The sequence below is a fragment of the Leiobunum rupestre genome, chromosome 7 (assembly GCF_980474605.1).
Source record: "Leiobunum rupestre chromosome 7, qqLeiRupe1.1.hap1, whole genome shotgun sequence".
Classification (NCBI taxonomy): Eukaryota; Metazoa; Arthropoda; class Arachnida; order Opiliones; family Sclerosomatidae; genus Leiobunum; species Leiobunum rupestre.
In genome coordinates this window covers 28,289,677-28,310,707 of record NC_143390.1, presented here as the reverse complement: position 1 = coordinate 28,310,707, position 21,031 = coordinate 28,289,677, and the positions used below count along the sequence as shown (strand labels likewise).

General features: G+C 37.7%; 2 protein-coding genes across 2 annotated transcripts; one reads left to right on the top strand and one right to left on the bottom strand.

Moving 5' to 3' along the window:
- The first annotated feature begins 4,183 nt into the window (after positions 1 to 4,183).
- LOC149935832 (uncharacterized) lies at positions 4,184 to 5,488 on the top strand. Its single transcript, XM_090153596.1, has 2 exons — positions 4,184 to 4,243; positions 4,439 to 5,488. The coding sequence occupies exons 1-2, from the start codon at positions 4,184 to 4,186 to the stop codon at positions 5,486 to 5,488; spliced, it is 1,110 nt and encodes a 369-aa protein (XP_090009722.1).
- Positions 5,489 to 12,530: 7,042 nt separating this feature from the next.
- Positions 12,531 to 14,066, bottom strand: LOC149935831 (innexin inx2-like). The gene is made up of 2 exons (XM_090153595.1): positions 13,675 to 14,066; positions 12,531 to 13,335 (listed from the first exon to the last, which is right to left on the bottom strand). The coding sequence occupies exons 1-2, from the start codon at positions 14,064 to 14,066 to the stop codon at positions 12,531 to 12,533; spliced, it is 1,197 nt and encodes a 398-aa protein (XP_090009721.1).
- Positions 14,067 to 21,031: the final 6,965 nt, after the last annotated feature.

Here is a 21,031-nt window from a genome sequence, read left to right as displayed (position 1 = left end):
TCCTACTCCGACTCCGGCTACGACTACGTGATCGACTACGACTAAGTGATCGGCTACGAGAACGAGCCATTATTAATTTTTCGTTTTCAGTTATATTGTAATTCGTATAGACTATATTACTTATATAATAATAAGTAAGACTCGAAAATGGTGTAGACGAATATAAGAAGCAGGCAGCGTATGAAGGTTCAAATAGCGAGTACACTATAGGCTTAGTAAATGTGATCGACACGCTATTGCACGTCGCGGAGGGTAGCCACGAATGCAACGTTGATATGACGCGGTGTTTCGCCTCGAAGAAAATCGAACTCTCTAAATATTTCAACGCTATAATGTCTGGTTCGCTACAACAAACTAAAACGTCCTCGCTATCGTGACTGTGGAGTTCTTTATTAAATTTTGTACACTCGTAACTTGCAATTCCGTTTTCACAAGAGTACGCCAATGATGTGAGACCAATATCGACGCTTATTTCAAAATCTCGCGGTAGTATTTCATATTGCTCTATAATATAGTCGTGTATCGAGTTTAGAAACTCTTTCTTATCTATAATTTTCAATTTCATCGCGTAAGTACTCTTTCATCGCTAAATATATGGGCGTGATAAGTAATCGATAAATTCATCATCGATAACGCAGTCTCAGGGGGGGGGGGGGGTTGTTTAAAAACTTGAAACAAAATGAGCTTCGATAATAAAAACGAAAATGAAAGTAATAACGTTAAAATTAAAACTTTTCTCAATCACGAAAAATCCGATTTAATTGTCGGCAGCGAATTATTAATTAATTCTAAAGGACCTGAGCAATCGAATCAACTTACCAACGATATAAGCAACGATTCAACACCAAATCCAACCACCTCGGGTAAATTTCGAAGCCAAAACCTAACTAGACGATTGCGCAACGATCTAAAGTTTAAAAGGCAATTACGAAGGATCCATTTATTGGTCGATACGCCAATTAACTCAAAATTAAAGCAATTACAGCACGACCAGTTTTTATCGCGAAAGAAAAGGGCGAAGCCGTTAAAAATGAAAGCGGTGACGAATTCTGGCACGAACACCGAATTATTGATATTCGCCAATTTAAATCATACGGATAAAGATACCCTTATTGGCGAAAACGGCGGAATCGAGGCGTTCATCGAGCCGAACGTCAACCTGAAAGATATTGATATCGATATTAACGAGTATAATATCACCCAGCCGATCATCGAAACGAACCAAATTATCGAACCTATAACGGATTTCGACAATCAGCGCGATGAACATGACGGTTTCTCCAAAGTAGCGCTTGTAAATATTGCGAGCAAAATGAACGCCTTGTCAGCTACGTGTGATAAATTTGAACGGAGCATTGCCGGCACTTTAAATGCGTCGCGTGATAAAAATTCCGGGAAATATAAAATTTTAAAATGTTTAAAAAAGATCGCAAGATATAGCAAATATCCGTTGTTTTGGGGAGCTACGGGGATAGGAGTTTACCTAACTATAATAAACTGTCTACAATTTATGGGGAATCTCACGTGGATAGTTGCAGCTTTCGCTCATTTCTAAAGTATCAACTTTTCAAATTTTATGTAAACGCTCATAATAAAACTTTATAGCTCGATTTTATAAGTAAACAAAAAAATTACGTTTTATTCTAAAACATATACGCCGAATAAAAAGTAAAACGATTATATAAATCAAAATTGAATTATGTATGAAATCACACATATATTATTACTGTTATATAATATTGTTGAGACATTTATCGCTTATTTTTATTTTGGTTACAACTTCGATATAGTTCGATCGCGCGCCGATATCGGAACCTTTATTAGTAGTTTGCATCGCTCTACTTCCTTCGTTCACGTACGATTTTTGTTGATCGAATTTTGCCAGGGCAGTTTTTGGTCTCTCTCCGGTATACGCCGATAGCGGTGAGTGAGTATACGAGGACATATTTGTTAAGTTTTTAGTGGTTATAAATTGTAATCCGTAAGTTAAGTATATCGCCATAACTCGAATCTCGTCGGCGGTTTTCGGATCAAAACTATCTTTACTTAACACGTAACACCAAGTAAATTTTACATAGTTACTTAAAAACAACAAAACGTTGTACATAAAATAAGGAAGCTCGGAACAAAATATAACGCAACCGTTATACTCGGATTCTATACGATTAATTAATGTCGAGGTATCTTTAATCGAGTTTTTGGTTTTCGAAATATACGCCTCATAAATGCTGTCGCGTACGCAAACTATTGACGCGGTCGGAATGTTGATATCGAAATGATGGCTATGAAATCGAATCCAAATAAAATCGGAATTAGTATACAGTAAATCAATTTTAATTATAGGCGATATTCTGTTGATAATATCGACTCCAATTTCTTTTTGGAGATGTTTAACGTCCAACGATTGTTGAATTTTATCAGCTGAAATATACGCGACAATATCCACGCCAAACGCTCTCGGAGTGGGACCCATAAAATCACTTTCGCAAGCTAATAATTTGTCGATGATCGTCTTAGCCCCCGGCTTCGATATCAGCTTTAGCGCGTGACGCAAATTTAAATCGCGACACAATAGCATAAATTGGGCGATACCTTTCGCTTGCGGTTCGATAGTTTCATCGCTCGCGACTTCGATAATACGCGATGCGAGGTAGTTTATATCCTCGGCCAGACAGCGCTCGGTATTGGATCGACGTGAAAGCTCCATTATGGATGTATATATCCAAAGACTCTATTTCCACGAATTTAGGGTCGTCGGAAGTATTCAATATTTCACTATACTTGTCGTGAATGTCTATGCTAATGACGTATAGAATATACAGTTCTTTGCTTTCTGAATTAATTATAAATGGAGATACGACGATATTATTAGTCGCGTATGATTGATTCGACATCTTCACGTCTAATGCGTTCAAACGAAAGGGTGACAGGGGTTTTATATTACCAAATTATGGCAAAATATACATAACTAAAGAAAAAAAATAAAAAAATATAACCGTAACGCTCGCGCCAAAATCAAACATTAACAATACAACGAACCGATCAATCATCTGTAAACAAATACTCTTCGATATCGTTATCGCCCGCAATTTCCAGCGGTACATTAAGCATTTTATTATTACTAGAGTGTTTCCTTACGTTAAGTTTAAACGCGCTATTGCTACTATGATCGTATTCTCTCGGATATTCCGCCGACACCAAATCTATAAATTCTTCCGTACACGCGTTTAACTGAGTGTGTTTCAATTGATCAAAGGTCGTCGTTGATAGCGTTAGCTCTTTGTCCTGTAATCGCTCACGATTTTCGTCCTCGAAACGTTCACTCGCAATATCATCGTCGAGGAGGTGCAGATTATTAGTCGAAACTACATCATTTTCTTCAAACTCGACATTGATATTTGATGTTTTATCTTGGGCTTCAGTTTCAATATCAAGAGTTAAATCTGGGTTCCCTAAATGAGTTGGTCTATCCGCATCGTCGCGTTCGTGGACGCGCGTTGATTTATCGTCCTCAATTTCGTAGACGGGGATATCATAAAATTCCACGTCAGAATCCTGATCCTCCTCTTTTTCCTCTTCTATTTCTTCTTCTTCTTCTTCTTCAAAATCGATAGAGCCTCCGTTGATTCGACGATGCTGTTGTATAATAGCATCTCGATTTTGAGTTCGAATGGCTCGTTGCTCTTCGGAACGTGCCGCTCTCGACGACTGTAAATTTATTTTTGGTGATAACAACGTTTTAACCGATACTTTATTATTAGGTGGGGATGATGACGATGGAAATAGTCCATTTCCGTCAGCCACCAGTATGGACGTCGGCAATGGTGGTTTTTGCCCATTAGATTTTCCAAAGTCTGTATATTTCTTAGGTGGATTCGGTACCATTAACGGCTCGCTCACCGAAGCAACGTTAATTTTACTATACTCTCGGATAACGTTGTTATTAACGCCACCAACAAGTCGCTGTTTGAACGCCGCGATCGACGTGCCTAAAACGCTAACTGCTAAATTTTTCATAACAATAACGTATAAATTGGGTTTAAATTTAGATTCGGTGTTTTGCAAGTAGGCTAACTCGTCTTCTTCCAATCTCACGGATATATTATTCGGATCGATATAATTTTTCATTTTGGGCATTTTTTCCGTCAAGAATTCTAAGGCCGCTTTAGTCGCTAGCTTCGACATGATCACCGGCAACTCTCTAATAGATAACGAATTATACCTATTTACTAAATCTCGCAAAGTTTGTAAGTCCGCATTTTCGATATCGATATTGTTTAATATTTTAGACTGTTTGCAACTTTGATATAGAGCCGCTCGAGTAAACGCGTCGTCCGAATTCATTATGTACGATAAATTCAGATGGCGATATATCCTTTGTACCGTAGTATTCTTTATAAGTATAGTGTTTTTACTATATACACTATTTTATTATAAGTTCGACAAAAACATTGGAAAACGAAACGACGAATTAGCCGAAAAATTAAGAGTCGGGCCTTTAGCTACGCTATTAAATGGCTCTGGAATTAATAACATACCGGGTTTAAATATCATATCTACAAATCCAGAAGTCGCTAAAGCGAATAATTGCGGCAAAGGTCCCGTTTACATTGGTCAAGATGGATCCAACAACGATTGCGTTCAAATTTGCGCGAATGATTCGGCGTCGGTTTTAAAAGTCAAGGAGGACGAAACTTACGTATACCGTACGACATTATTGAAACCTGGCGCTCATTGTATTACGGGTCCACGACCAGAATGCGATATGCAAACTACATACGCTATGATGACTATAAATTCGATAATCTGTCGCTCTAAATTTCCAAACATTATTGGTGGTAAATTAGGAACGACCGTAGTAGCGTGCAATAATAAATTAATAAACGATCCTCAAAATTATCTATGGGACTACAAACTAAATCGGAAATTTGACCCGTGGACTTCGATAATTACCGATGAAAATGAAATTTTGAACGATGGATCGTACCGGTTCCGATGTAAATTCAACGGACAAGATATACGGGGCAATCGATACGTCGAACATCCATTTAATCGCTTTCATCCATTATCAAATTATTGCGCAGACCTAGTGTACGGAGCTCACCCTGACGTCAAAACAGTATTTAAAGATGGCGACTCTTTCGAGTGCCATTGCGGAAATCCGGAAGATACTAGAGTTTGGAATATCTATCCTAATGATAAAACAAGTCAGTGTTCCAACGTTGTCCAATCTGTTAAAACTGACGTACGAAATAGAAAAATAATAACTGTACCGTATAAATGTTTTACTTTGTATTCCACGTTGGAAGACGTAGGCAATCATTTGCCGTGCCCCAACGATCAGTTTACTCGAGAAGGTAGTCAAATGTCATCGGTGTCTATAAAATTTACTAGTAACGAAAACGCTTTAATAGAACACCCAATGTACAAAGATTTCGATTCCGACGACAAAGGCGCGTACGTACATTTAGGTAGATTGATAGCTTAATATAGAACATTCGACCGTATTTTTTTTTCTTAGCTAATATTTATCAAATTCGATATTTGAATCGCTAGGTACGTTTATACATAAATTATCACCCGATACGGCTTGAAATTGAATTCTAGAATCTTGTATAGTTTTACATTTTTTTACCGAATATAATTTAGAATCTTCTTCGTCGCTACTGCTAAAGCTCAATACTCGACAAACTCGCTTCTTTACGGGTGTCGATCTCGGCGCAACTTCTCCATCACCATCATCCTGCGATGGGGAGGGGGGGGAGGAGGGGGGAAAAGTAGTGATAATTTTGTTAATTTATATACACACTCGATTGTTAAATTTGGTTTTATTTTGTATACGTACCAATGTTTCTTTTAACGTCGCGATTCGACTCTCAGCAAGTGCCGGACACTGAGGTACAATGTAATTTTTCTGACGATTCTTTTTTAATTTTAAGTTTATACTAGGTATATACGTCCCGATGTACTGTTTGAAATTGTCGATAGCTTCGTTCAACGTAATTGATTTCGCCCACGCAGTTATTACGCCCTTCGTGAAGGTATCATCTTGTCTTCGCATCGCGTATAAATAATGACGAGTCGCTAAGGCGGTATCCGGCCGCGGTATAGTGTCTTCGGTCATTTCGCCCGTAGTAACGTACTCTACGTACAGCTGAATCATCTTCTCTATGGACGCTAAATCGAAAGAGCCGGATGAATCCGCGGACGCGCGTTTAATAGTTCCACCCGAGCGAATTCCCAGTGTTAAAAAACACGCGGCAATTTCATTAACATCGGTCAACGCATTTATAAATTTTATATCATTCGGTACGGCGTTAAACATTCCATTAATTAAAGTTTCAGTAAACATTGAAACTGTGAAATCCGTTCCGCATAATGCTACTAAGGTTCTGAAACTTAATGGGTTGTACATTAGTCGTTGCGCGGACCCATCGAATCCTATAGCGGTGATGGTCTTACCGATACTTAACCACATACACGAATCTGTCAATTCAACATCTAAGGGATATACGAAATTGTAATCGTGCACGATGGTAGATTTGGCGGCATTTAAGTCCTTGGAACTTTGGTCCAAAAAGTCGCTTACAAAATCGAACTGCTCCTGGTTTTTAATATTTGGTAAGTGGCCATAGCAAATCGATAGCATGTCGGTATCGCCGGTAATAAAAACGTTCAATTCGCGTGAAGTATTTCGGTTTTTATACATTTGTAACTCCGCTTCCCCGTAATCCAACTCCACCATCGTGCAATTATTTTCGGTACAAAACATTTTAAACGTACTCCGTATCAATCCAGCGTCAAATTTAAATTCCGGTCGATCGGTAACTTTGTTCGCGACTCTGGTTCCATCCATATAAACTAAGACTTTTTCGGCACGTCGACCCAAATACAATTCGATCGTGGAAATCATATTTCGCATGTAGTCGTACGATGTACTGGCGATAGCTTCTTCGGCGTTATGCTTGGTCAGATTTTCGTCAATCATTCCTTTATATCTCATCAACTCGCCATCAACATAAACGTTATAATTCTTAGGCTTGTTTTTGTAGAGTCCTCGTTTGAAATATGCCAAAACGGTCGATCCATTTTTTATCCCCATCATATATCGGCGGTCGCAGCGAACTTTTTTTTTGTAATTTCTATCTAAAATATAGTATAGTTAGTTTATACTATTATACCAAATAACTGCAAACTATTCAACAAGGCGACAATGTCACTGTTTAGTTGCACGAACCAAGTGAAAAATCCACCAAAAGAGATAAAATGTATTTTTAAACAAGTAAGCGCGTGTCGAGACCCCGTATTCGATTTACTATGTAATGGGCACGCTCGATTGTTTGGGCTTATATATAAGCCAGCCAATTTTATAGACGGAGATAATAATGCCTGGAATAAAATCGTAACTTACGTCTTGTCCGATTCGAATCTAAATATTCCGTTGTTCTTGGATTCAAGCGGGAAAGTTTTAATGAGCGAGGTTCATTCTTTCGCTGTTAATGTCGCTAGCTCAAATCCAGGCATCAATTTTGGAGAACTTAAAAACGCAATCGCATGTGGCGTTGGTTTAGAAGTATACGATAGCCACTGTAGGGTCGGTAGTTGGTTAGACGAGCCCACGACGTACGTTATAGTGGAAGACGAAAACAAAAAGATTAAGTATTATAACTCGTTACCTAAACTTCATAAAATATTGTTTTATTACGCTACGCCGGGTTTGATTGATAACGATATCGATGAAATTCATACGGTCAACATTGCTAACGTTTCATTGTCATCTCATTCATCCAATCGTTCGTACCACTTTACTATGACTAAAAAATCAACGATGCTTAAATTGGATATAACTAAACCGAATAGCGTCGCTACAGCCATAGTGTTAAACGCAATTATAGAACCATCAAGCGAACAACAAGATCGCGTCTATAGACCAATTTATAACAACCAAATGTGTTTTTAATTATTCGGTAAATGGATGGTTACGAGATGTCATCACGAGTGCTGAAATCTGCGTATTTTTTTATAAGTTATTAAGTCAGAAAATATTGGTCTAATAAAGTTTTTTTTTGGTCCTATATAGGAAAACGGATATTCGAGAAAATCCTCCCGTAAAATTGAATCGTGAAGGAAACAGCAAAGTTTTATAGTAAGCTTCAAACGCGTCGTAACACCGTAACCAACAGCTCGATGTGTTATTTTTATTTAACTAGCATTTATTCGTATAATATTAACCAGAATTTTTTAAACTAATCGTGATTACTTTGTAAATATTAAAAAAAAAACCATCAAATCGAAAATACCATGGCGAGAATATATTGTCAAACTTTTAAACCGCCTCTAGGCGAATTACGATTGCATACGTATGCCGATCATAAATCTAACACGATACTGTACGAAGCCCGACCATTCGCTCAAATATTACAATATCGCGACTCAACTTCAGCGATAATCCAAACCATTCCGAGACATTGGATTAGAACAGCGGCAAACTTGAACGTATCAGAACGAGTCAAAAACCGAACAATTAATCCAGCAACAATATTTACTCACGAAAGTGGTATACAGCTATTAATAGATTCGTCGGAAATAAAATATAAGCGATCATTTTCAATTTACGTTCACGATTACATCTTTACTCCAATACGAGAAAAGACAAACTCGGTAAATAATGAAATTCTATTCCAACGCCAAAAGACAGTATGCGACTATTCAAAAGCATTTATGGTGTTTCAAAATAAACAGCGAAAAACGAAACAGCTACTTCTCGAGTTGGAACGGAAAATGCAAAGTTTAACAATTAGATTGCAAAACCTAAACGATTTAAACTTGAAACTAATCAGCTCCAACGACCGATTAAACGACGCTATCGATCATTATACTGTAATATAGCGGGTGTAGTTATATAAAATATATATATATATATATATATATATATATATTTATGTACACGATAAATAAAATAAAATAAAATAAAATACATTTTTGAAATATTTTTCTTTAATATATCGATACAAAATAAGCATTACACTGCAATATTGTTTTGGGGAGAGGGGGGGGGGGGTGCGATACGAGTTTATTCTTATTATTTTTTGTATCTTCGCTTTGTTTTTTTTTGTAGGGGCGAGGGCTATTTTGTTAACCACTTGTTCGCGTACGTTATTACACTATCGAGATGCATTTTATCTCGATCGTGTTTTATAAGTAAGTTGAAATTTAACAAACAGATCGTTTCAACCATACTAATATGCCATCTTGTCTCTTTGAGGTACGCTTTAAAGATGGCGCTTTCGAAGAATTTGTGCTTCGAAACGTCGACGCCATTGTTAATACTGTATAAAAGTATCAGCAGTTCGTAATTTTTAAATTTTCGATCATATTTAATCCGTTTCGAGCATTCGACGTCGCTAAATCCACATTTATTCACAACTTTCCGAAAATTAATCCAAGCGTTAAAATCCAGCTTTTCGAATTTCGTATGAAATAGTATCGGGGTTCTGAAAAGCCATTTCTGCATTTCGTCGAAAGCCGATGAAAAGTTATCGCATATTCTCGTCGCGGATACCAACAAATCTACTAAACATTCGATAGAAGCGCCGTACGTCATATATTTAGCCCAATGTTCGGGATGGTGATCATTGAGCTCGTAGTGCGTTTCGACCGCCGCGGTCCAAGCTCGATCCATCGAATTATACGGACTCAATATAGTCGGAGTGGAAATTATCGGTAAAAACATATCTAAACATTGCGACCCGATGGGATAAGAAGTCATTTCTAACACGCGGTGATGGTTCACGAACGATATACGGAATCATTTATGTTTCTACACTCGCGAAGGTCGGATCTTTTATACTCCTAAATATCACCCAATACGAACTCCCACTACCGCAAAAAATGGATATACAGTACCGCTTAGAACAAAGTTCACTCTAGGAGCAACAAACACAAGGAGAACGCAGCCAGCCTTTAAACACGCTAACGAAGGGTTGTGTACGAATTTCATTGGACGAGCGTCACGAGCCTTTACGCTGAACGTTTTACGGGCGGGGGGGGGGAAGACAATTTCCGAATTTTCCCCATCCGACGGCAGCAGGCGCTTAAGCGTTTAGCCAATGAAAAATGTAAGCAAGAAAATCCACGACTTTTGACGGGTTGCGTTCTCCTTGTGTGGGGTGTTGTGTTTGTTGCTCCTAGGTTCACTAAGCGAGCGCTCGCTTAAAGCCAAGCGGGGGCCTGGCAGCAGCCCTAGCTCATGTCTCCCCCCCCCCCCCATAAGCGCCGCTTTAAGCGAGCGCTCGTTTAGTGAACTTTGTTCTAGGCGGTACTGTAACTAAACCGAATAGCGTCGCTACAGCCACTATATAGTGTTAAACGCCATTATAGAACCATCGAGTGAACAACAAGATCGCGTCTACAGACCAATTTATAACAACCAAATGTGTTTTTAATTACTCCTCTTATTAATTATTCGGTAAATATAAAAAATACGCAGATTTCAGCACTCGTGATGACATCTCGAAACCATCAAAGTTATTAAGTATGAACATTTTAGTCTAATAAGGTTTTTTTTGTCCTATATAGGAAAACGGATATTCGAGAAAATCCTTTCGTAAAATTGAATCGTGAAAGAAACAGCAAAGTTTTATAGTAAGCTTCAAACGCGTCGTAACACCGTAACCAACATCTCGATGTGTTATTTTTTATTATATTTATTTTTATTCAACTATCATTTATTCGTATAATATTAACCAGAATCTTGGAAACTACTCGTGTATACTTTGTAAATTGTAAAAAAAAAAACATCAAATCGAAAATACCATGGCGAAAATATATTGTCAAACTTTTAAACCGCCTCTAGGCGAATTACGATTGCATACGTATGCCGATCATAAATCTAACACGATACTGTACGAAGCCCTACCATTCGCTCAAATATTACAATATCGCGACTCAACTTCAGCGATAATCCAAACCATTCCGAGACATTGGATTAGAACAGCGGCAAACTTGAACGTATCAGAACGAGTCAAAAACCGAACAATTAATCCAGCAACAATATTTACTCACGAAAGTGGTATACAGCTATTAATAGATTCGTCGGAAATAAAATATAAGCGATCATTTTCAATTTACGTTCACGATTACATCTTTACTCCAATACGAGAAAAGATAAACTCGGTAAATAATGAAATTCTATTCCAACGCCAAAAGACAGTATGCGACTATTCAAAAGCATTTATGGTGTTTCAAAATAAACAGCGAAAAACGAAACAGCTACTTCTCGAGTTGGAACGGAAAATGCAAAGTTTAACAATTAGATTGCAAAACCTAAACGATTTAAACTTGAAACTAATCAGCTCCAACGACCGATTAAACGACGCTATCGATCATTATACTGTAATATAGCGGGTGTAGTTATATAATATATATATACATATATATATATATATATATATATTTATGTACACGATAAATAAAATAAAATAAAATAAAATACATTTTTGAAATATTTTTCTTTAATATATCGAAACAAAATAAGTAATACACTGCAAAAATTTTTTTTGGGGGGGGGGGTACAATACGAGCTCATTCTTATTATTTTTGTATCTTTGCTTTGTTTTTTTTGTAGGATCGAGGGCTATTTCGTTAACCACTTGTTCGCATACGTTATTAATCTATCGAGATGCATTTTATCTCGATCGTGTTTTATTAGCATGTTGAAATTTAACAAACAAATCGTTTCAACCATACTAATATGCCATCTTGTTTCTTTGAGGTACGCTTTAAAGATGTCGCTTTCGAAGAATTTGTGCTTCGAAACGTCGACGCCATCATTCATACTGTATAAAAGCATCAGCAGTTCGTAATTTTTAAATTATCGATCATATTTAATCCGGTTCGGGCATTCGGAGTCGCTAAATCCACATTTATTCACAACTTTCCGAAAATTAATGGAAGCGTTAAAATCCAGCCTTTCGAATTTCGAATGAAACAGTATCAAGGTTCTGAAAAGCCATTTCTGCATTTCGTCGGTATTAGAAGCGCCACATTTTAGATCTAACCGATTAAATCATTGTAATAGCCACACTGTGGGGAAAAACATATCGGAGCTTCATTTCGAGAGTTAGATTTTTTCTCGCCCTCGGGGGGGGGGGGGATGTAGTCTCTCTCTCGGTCTACGCGCGCGGGAAAATACGAAATTCCCAAAAACGCACTAGGTTATTTTAAAACTTAATTAAATTCAAGATCTGTTTTGATAATACCAAAAAAATAAATTTTGTTTATTTAAAACATTAATTTTTACGTGTTTCCAGTGGAAGATATGTTTCTGCCGGAAGTCTTATTGGTGAATTCATAAATTATTCTCAATAAGGTTTTTATTACAAGATTACTTATGAATTAATTAGATAATTATTTAATTAATTAATAGTAAAATATAACTGAACTTGGACAAAGGAAGTTTAAATTTTGTCATAATTTTAAATTCTTTTTATACATTTTCTGGTCGTAATTTTGACTTCATACAGTGTCTATTATTTATTTATTTTTAAAGTTTCTATTGAGTCATTGATGAGAAAATCGTTCAAAATTGATTTATTTTCATCCGCGTTCAATTTCTCCATTTTAATGGCGTGCTTGTTCCTCTGCGTATCATAAAGTCTCTCTCGGATTTCCACGAGGATGTCCCTCATAAAGAGTGGCTCTACGTTCTTGCTCAACAGATACAGCAAGAACCAGTCTCCAGCTTGCAAGTACTTGCTGACTGCTTGCAAACAATCGTCGTCCGCCAGCGAGCACTGGGCTTTGAGGCAGTAGGTGCGCATGGCGGGACTGACCAACGTGGCGAGGCGGTACGCCAATGCTAGCGCGCTTATTGTCGCTAAAATGATGAACCAAAAGCAGGCGAAGATGAAAACCTTTTCGTTGATAATGTTCAGGGGCAAAATGCAAAACGAATCCACAGGCTCGATGTCCCCACTGGGACCAGAGATGTAGAACTGGCATTTGGTCATTCTAGGGAACACTTTAATCATCGGGTCCGTTCTGTGGGGCGAATCTCCTGCCAACGCGAATTTGATTACTTTGGTACCGAATTCCCTAAATTCTCCACCCAAGAAGGCATCCACCAAGTAAATCTGCACTATGACGTTTACGAAATTGGCAATTTCGCAAATGATGTATTTGGCAATGAAAAATCGATGTAGCTCGCCATGATGCGTCAAATAGTCGACAATAATCTTCTTCTTTGGGGTTGTGTCGTCTCCTCCGAGGCCACTGAAGGACAGTCCCTCGGACAGAAATTTAATTCTCCCGCCTTCCCAAACCTTCCACAAATACCTGAAATCAAATCATATCGTTTTTTTTATTTTGCTGTAGCCAAGCCCGATTCATTCCCCTTCAATTTTATTTAGTTCAATTAAATTTAGATAATTAAACTACTAATTTACCTCCTTCATTATATTGGCTCGATCTAGTTCAATTCGTCGTAAGTCTATTCGTTTTAGCTCAAGTTATCTCGGATCAAATTAAACCTAATTCGGTTTAATTTAATACCTACCTTTCGCGCATTTTCATCAATCAAAGAAATCATACACGATTTTACCAAAAACACGGTAAGAGTCTACACGTAAGAGATTAGATATAGATTTCTGATTCTACTTAATTCTAACAATTCACCTTGGCAAGTAGAACATCCCTGATTGGATGAACAGTATGACCCACACCCATTGGTAGTACGAATGGTGTTTCAAAGGGTCTTTCTTCGACGCTTTGTCAATTCCGGGGTAGACTACGCCATCCACTCCGACCTCCTTATCGAAAGCGCGCACCAGACTGTAGGTGGAATGTGTCCAACAGAAAGCGTCGATGACTTTTTCGGCATTTTTCTTATGGACCACGCAGTCGATGGGATCACCAAAGTATTGGGTCGCCGTCACCAACAACGCCGAAACGAGCAGAAAGAAAGCCGTCACTCGATAATGTAGCCGAAAGATGGAGTTGTCGATGACATACGTTGGTATTTTCAAGGCGGACTTTAACGTGCCCTGAAAGGCCGGAATCATCATCATCTTGATACTTCAAATTCTTTACTCAACAAGTATATTGGTTGTTGACTGAAGGTTATAGTTCCAAAGGTGGATACCAAGCGTATAAATGCGGCTTGTGTGTGTGTGTGTGTTTTGTTTTTGGAGACGGGGGAGGGTGGTTTAGCTTTTCGGGAAATATTACTGCGTGATGGAAATTCGTTACGACGGTGGCGTAAATAGAGGTTTTCCGTAAGTGACAAATTAAATGGCTCGCTTTCAAACCTAAATTGAAAAATAGAGAGGATTGCGTTTAAGGAGCGGAGTTTCAGTTTATGCGTAAAATAAAAATCTTACCAGCTATACTTGATAGAGTTTTGTCGCAATCACCGACCCTTCTTCCACAGTACCACCGAAACGAGCTATGTACTGAAAACCTTGCCGCCGAAAACCCGCCCCAACGAAACAACCAAAGCGCCGAAAAACCCACCAGCGCTATTTTTCCGGGAATTACGAGTTTCAAAGAATTTTTGCTAGCTTCTTTTCGAGAGAGAAACAATTTCCTAGCTCCCGGGATACTCGGTGGTCTACTCTCCGTGGGGGAAAACAATTTAAAAAAAAACGAATTAGGCTTAATTTTCAATAAATTATATGTTTGAAACGATTTTAATATACGTTCGTTCAGTTTTTTAAAAGGTTCGTTACGAGAGAGCGAGAGAGAGAGATCTTCGCTTTCGGGGGGGGGGGGTACTTAGCGTATACCGTAGTTTGAAGTAAATTTAAGTTAAGCCACGCTTTGGAATATTTGCCAAGCAGTTCAATTTAGAATTTGACTATATTGACACAGATATAAAATCAATAAATATTTTTATGTATTATGTATAATGTATTATTCAGTTTATGATGTAAAATATATTATATCATATATTACAGATTGTTTTCATTTCATTAAATGGATGGCGGAGGGGAGGGCTTGGGGAGACTTTAGAAAAAGAAATGAAAATCTTATTATTTGAATCTGAAGACTTTTAAAGTATGTAGAGTGGAGTGGACGACAACCATATTGTTTAACATACGCCACTGGTATTTTTTTAAATGTTATTAACTCGTTGTTAATAACGACGACGACGGTTGTTCTTTTCAAACGAAATTGAATTATGTGTCACAAGCTTAATCGTTAAAGGGATTGGGGGAGGGATGAGGCCGGTTTCTGGCGCAAATCTTGGTTCGGCTGTGTAATTTCTATAGATGGTTGTAATAATGTAGAATTTGCTTTCATATTTTTATGAATTTCACTTAAAACGGATAACACTTTCCTTTCATCCGGCTTTGATTCGTCTTTACCGTTTTCGACATTGTTCGCGTTATTCAATAACGCCTTGACGACTTCTGGAAAACGAGAATAGAATTTGAAAATTGAGACATTAAAGAGGTTTAAATTCTCTTTAACTGCCGTAGCGTTACCGCCCAAATTCAGCAATACGGCGTGCGCTATTTGCTCTAGCACTTCGTCTTTGGTCATTCGTTCAAATTTCAATTCTTCTTCGGTATATATTGGTGGAGATTTTGCGCTTTCATCGTCATATAACACTCGTTTTATTAGAGACGAAGCGCGTACGTATGTGTTTTGAGTCGAAACGGCCAATAGCGTAGTTAAAATCGAGTGCGTATCCGACTGCCAATCTAAAACGTTTCGTACGTAGGTATCGGACTTTTTCAACGACGCGTCTATCATTTCGATGCAATTATACGTTTGAGCAAAATCAACAACGGTGAATGTTGGCCTGCTGGGTCGATTCGCGTACTCCTGGGTTCTATCGACATTTCCAGTAACTATATTATGAAACGCTTGCAATCCCGACATGACAAATCCGAAAGAAATATTTCTTACGCACTCTTTTATTTCGACGTTGCGTTTTATCGCGGCATAATGCGATACGCATAAAGAGCATGGCAATATGGAATCGATATTATAAACCAATGATGGGAAATCTAAAAGATCGTCAGTCTTACGGTTTACAAACGCGTGTGTTAATAAAATCGAAGACGAATGCATGAATGACCAGTACAATGGACCCCAAGTCCCCGGATCGTAAGCGTTTAGTCTCACGTACATCGGGTTTACTTTTAAATCGTATACGTCACAAAGAAATTTAACAAATCGTTTAAATAGCGTGTTATATTTTGGTTTGCCATCACGTATCGATTCGGTTAAAGCGCAAAATTCGTCGAGTATAGGCTGAAACCGCTCAACAACCATTTTTATATCGATGAGCTTAAACTGCGCCATAGAAACATTGACCACGTCGATTAACGGCGAAACATCGAATAATGACGGTTTTGACGCGCTCTCGCGATCTGTAAGTTTCGGTGAAGCCATATGTTAATTATATATACGTATTACCGTTTAAACTTTCCGTTTCCTACAACGGAGGCTTTTTTTTTCAACGCGTTATAATATTCAGAATTACTATATAAATACCGTACAGTGGAATATCATTTATTCGTAACGACGGAACGTTTTGAACCAAGAGCAACCGATCCAATCACGTCTTAAAATTGCCGTTTTCGTTTTTAATATAATATTTACGTCGCGCCAATTTTTTATTTTAGTTTTTTTTTAAATCCAATCATCGCGATGGATCAGAGTTTACCGCAGAATCAAACCCAAATGATACAAGCGGCGACGCCAATGCCCATAATGCCGAATATTCAACAATTCCAGCAACAACCCTCGAACGCGACGCATCAACCAGATCAAACGATGCAGCAACAACCTAATCAGAAAATGCAGCCGCAACAAGTCATGTCGCAAGCTAACTTGATAAACAGCGCTTTTCTAACAAATTTCATGCAGAATAGCGGTATGAGCTTTGGAAACTCGCCGAGTAACAGGAGGCAATGCGTAAACCTGGTCGATATAAAATCGAAAGACGAGTGTATTGGCGATTTGATAAGTCAATCTATGAGAGACGATTTTGATGTTCTCGCTTCTATGAATTTGATTGATGACGAAGATTACCTATATACGTTATATATGAAGAGTCCGTGCTTCATGAATCCGGCGTATACGCTCAACTTGCTGTGCTCGATGTATCGTCAAAAATACGCGGAATTGTACGCCAAATACCCAAGTCTCGAGGTGTATACGGTATTCTGTTTGGCCGTCCAGGTGTTTTATTCCGAAGGCGAGTTGAAACGTATTTTCAATTCGTCAACTTTGAATTTACCTAAAGCTGGCAATAAGATTAATTTCAACGTACTGAGACGTCAACGTAAGGAACGATTGGCGGCGAGTGATCCGTCCGAAAAAGCCAAACAAGGGAAAATTACAACCGTTCATCCGTTATTGAAGCTGACATTTTATCGAGAACACGAAGGTTTATTCAAAGTGGGAAAACTTACCAAATATTGCGTACCTTCCGAGTTTGCGTTGATGTTTTGTAACGTTTCTGCCGGTACCGTGAGTAAATATGTAAAGCAAAATGAAAAAATGGACTATACCGGCGTAAAAGGCGTATTTACTCGGCCAGTTACCGTAATTCTAAGATCAAGAATAAATAAGGATTTCGTGTTTACAAATATAGAGCATTTGGATGATGTTGGAAAACTGCTCTCGTTAATGACGGGATATCGTACCGAGATCGATACTTTTGGATTGGGTATCAAGCTACAAATGACTTTGGAAAATCTATCTTCTAAAGTTATATCAAAAATTGATCAAAAAACCAAATTTGACTCGGGATTCAACATGGCCGTCATAAGTAGTTTTGGTTGCGTCGGGACCGATTCCAACACTTTAAATATTCGCAGCTATATCGATAAAGTTTATTGTTTGGATGCCGAAATTGCCGATATACCTGACGATTCGATTATCAAAATGGACGTTATTAACCAGGATCAAAGCGGCGCGTTGAACCAACAACTCGACGATTACGAAAAATTAATTGAAGAAGAAAAAGCTGCGGTTTTTACAATAACGGGATCTCCAATCGAAATTTCTAATTCCTCGGAAGCCCCAAACACCGATTGAAAGACACGCTATATACCAGTCATTAAGTAACAATTTGCTATACGACAGCTATCTAGAATATCCAAAAATAATCCAGATTCAACGCCATTTATTGCACAACCAATAATTAGTTATACTTTAGAATTGTGCTTTTTTTTGTTCCCTTCTTTTTATTATAATTTTTTGCGTATCTCGAAGGTTGTCTTTCTTTTATTATAATAAAAATATCCAATATAGTACGCTGATATCTTTTGTGTTTTTCTTTACTTTACTATTTATTTTATTGTGGAAATGAAATATTTCCGAGGCTAAAACAAATAAAAAAAACGGCGGTATCGATGCTACTCGCTTTATTCTTTGTTTTGGTAACGCTTATTTTAATTTTAACCAAATTAAAAGATGCTACGAGCGAAAAAGTCGATTCCGGCAGTAAAAAAAACGACAAATTACGCCGCGGCGCCAGGGTTTAAAACTTTCCTACGAGAATTAAAAGGCTTGTCGGGTTTAAATAAAGCTACGGTAACGGAAGCTAGAAACCTTTTGAAGGGCGTAAATATTGGAATTAAGTCCGTCGAAGACGCGATTAAAAGTTTGCCAGTTACGAAATCTAAACATGGCTTTCTGCGTGTGGGAGACGAGACTGTTGGCCGAATTAATAAAGTATTACGCGAAGGTGATTTGCGGGCTATTGTCAAAATATCGAAACAAAAAATTCCAGTCACTTCGGCCGATGATATGGCGTTTAAACGAATAGTGGCCGATACGCCAGAAAAGGCGTTTAAAGACGTGACTGATCTGGCCGCGGCGTATAAAAGGGCCAGACCGTATTTAGATACGACGGTTGAAAATATGGATAGATTATCCAAAACGGGGAAAGCGGATGTGAAGAAAATCGAAAACACCTTATTGAACCATTTTAAAACCGGAACGACTATCGGTCTAACTTTGGGTGTCGTATACGTGGCTGTGGATTGGTTAAGTAAAGCTACCGAAGAAAGAAAAGGGTGCTTTATGCTAACAACGATTAACAATAAAACAACGTCGTGTAAGGTTCAAACCTATTCGTGTATTGGTAGCGGCGGTACAATGTGTCCGACCGGGTTACCGTATTATAACGTCACTCTTACGCTAATGAAAGTCGCGACTCTTCCCGATTCGGATCAGCGTAAAATTGTCGTTGCTAAAGCAGCCGGAGTTATTGTAAGCGAATTAAATTCAAAATTAGCTGCCGTCATCGACAATAAATACGAAGACGTCGCTAAAGTTATAAACGCGATGACTGACCAGCCAGCGTTGGATGTTTGCGGTTTAACGCACCCGGATATTGAAAACGGCGTGGTACCTCCGTGCCGTTTGTGCTCGCCTGGTAACAATCCCACGTCAACAACATTTATAGACGCCTCGCTATACGCCGATAATATCACGTTTCAATGTTCAATTAATCCGTCAATTTTAGATACAGTAGCTGATGTCGCGAAACAATCAGGCATAGATTTATTTCACGGCGTAAATAATTTTATATCGGGAGCTTTAAAACCAATATTTATAACTGTATTCGTGATTTTAGTTTTGATTTTACTGATTAGCGTTATTTCAAAAATCGCGCCTGGCAAAAACAAATCTAGCGACGTTCGGTTTTAATAGTTATTGAGAGTCCGCGCCATATTTAGAAGAAAAAAAATCCTTTAATAGTCGTAAGCAAGGAAGCGCTCCGCTTAATCATTCAACTTATAGGTCTCTTGATATATAGGATCTCATAGTATATATAGCTATTTTCCTTGACGCTTCTGTTGGTTGATGCATCAATCAAACGTGTGTGTGTTTTTTTTAAAGATCATCTGCCGTGTACCTCGGGCGGATCTTAAACCGGACAAAAGTAATCTTCTGGTTTAAGAGCTTGATCAGTATAAGCAAGGGAAAACGATGTCAAAGCGTTCTTACGCAGTCCTACCACGATCGTTAATGCTAAACACTTACAGATAAGGTTTTTCACTTCGCGTTCGTTCTCATATCCACATATATAGATATCAATAATCACTTTAAGGTAGTTTAAACATAGTTAACAAAAGCTAGTCTAAGCCAATTACAGCAAGTATAATATCTATCAAATGTCTGGAGTCTATCTTCGGGTAGTTATAATTATAAATATTACATTACAATATTTATTGTTTAACCAATTTTTTTTCTTTTCTTTTTTTTTTTTGGTTTGTATAAAGGATTTTAGTTTTCCACAGTTTTCGCCTTTAATTTCGAACGCTTTGGAAACTGGAATACTCGACGTCAAGCACGATTATTGGAGTGCTTTTATTCGTGAATGTGCAGCTCATTATGTAAAAAATTCAAATGTTTGTAGCCAAAGTAGATACGCAGAAATTGGTATGAAAATGACCGATAAATATCCGTGCATTAAAGCTCCTGGAAATAAGGCTTGGGTAAATCTTTTTTTTATATATAAATTATTAATGGTTATCATGTTTTTTTTAAATCTTTGACTCGCATATTTCATTAATTTTTTTAATTATTATTATCAGTCGACATTTACAACTGCAGTGAGTGTTAGAATCCGAAAGGAAAGAAGCAAACGAAAAAACCACACTAATAGTAAAGACCCAAAAGATTTTTTAAAATTAGCAAGTGTTGTCTCTGGAATGAGCGTAACAACAGACAATGTCGAATTACTTTCTAAAAAGAGAGCCGTTAAAAACAGGTGTATAAAAGAATTTGAGCTTGAGAATGGACTTGATTCTGCACTAAAATACGAGCTTAAATTTTTAAAAAAATGTATGTTTTTTTTAAATAGGAACAATAGAAACAAGTTTAAAGGAGATATTATATCGGATGAAAAATATGTAGATGCTCTTGCTCAACTTAAAAAAGAATATCAGAAACCAAAAGTGGATTGGAGTTCAATTAGAGCAAAACTACGACAAACTTTTCCCAATCGTTCCGTTTTCTTAAAATCTATGAAAAATCTGGACATGATTGAATTTTTAAAACA

What these genes read in the sequence shown, in the direction of transcription:
- LOC149935831 (XM_090153595.1), bottom strand. Translation starts at nt 14,066, where the DNA reads ATGATGATGATTCCGGCCTTTCAGGGCACGTTAAAGTCCGCCTTGAAA. An exon ending in GGGATGTTCTACTTGCCAAG is followed by an intron (nt 13,336 to 13,674) that starts GTGAATTGTTAG and finishes ATTTGATTTCAG; the next exon opens with GTATTTGTGGAAGGTTTGGG.
- LOC149935832 (XM_090153596.1), top strand. Translation starts at nt 4,184, where the DNA reads ATGATCACCGGCAACTCTCTAATAGATAACGAATTATACCTATTTACT. An exon ending in TATTTACTAAATCTCGCAAA is followed by an intron (nt 4,244 to 4,438) that starts GTTTGTAAGTCC and finishes TTTTATTATAAG; the next exon opens with TTCGACAAAAACATTGGAAA.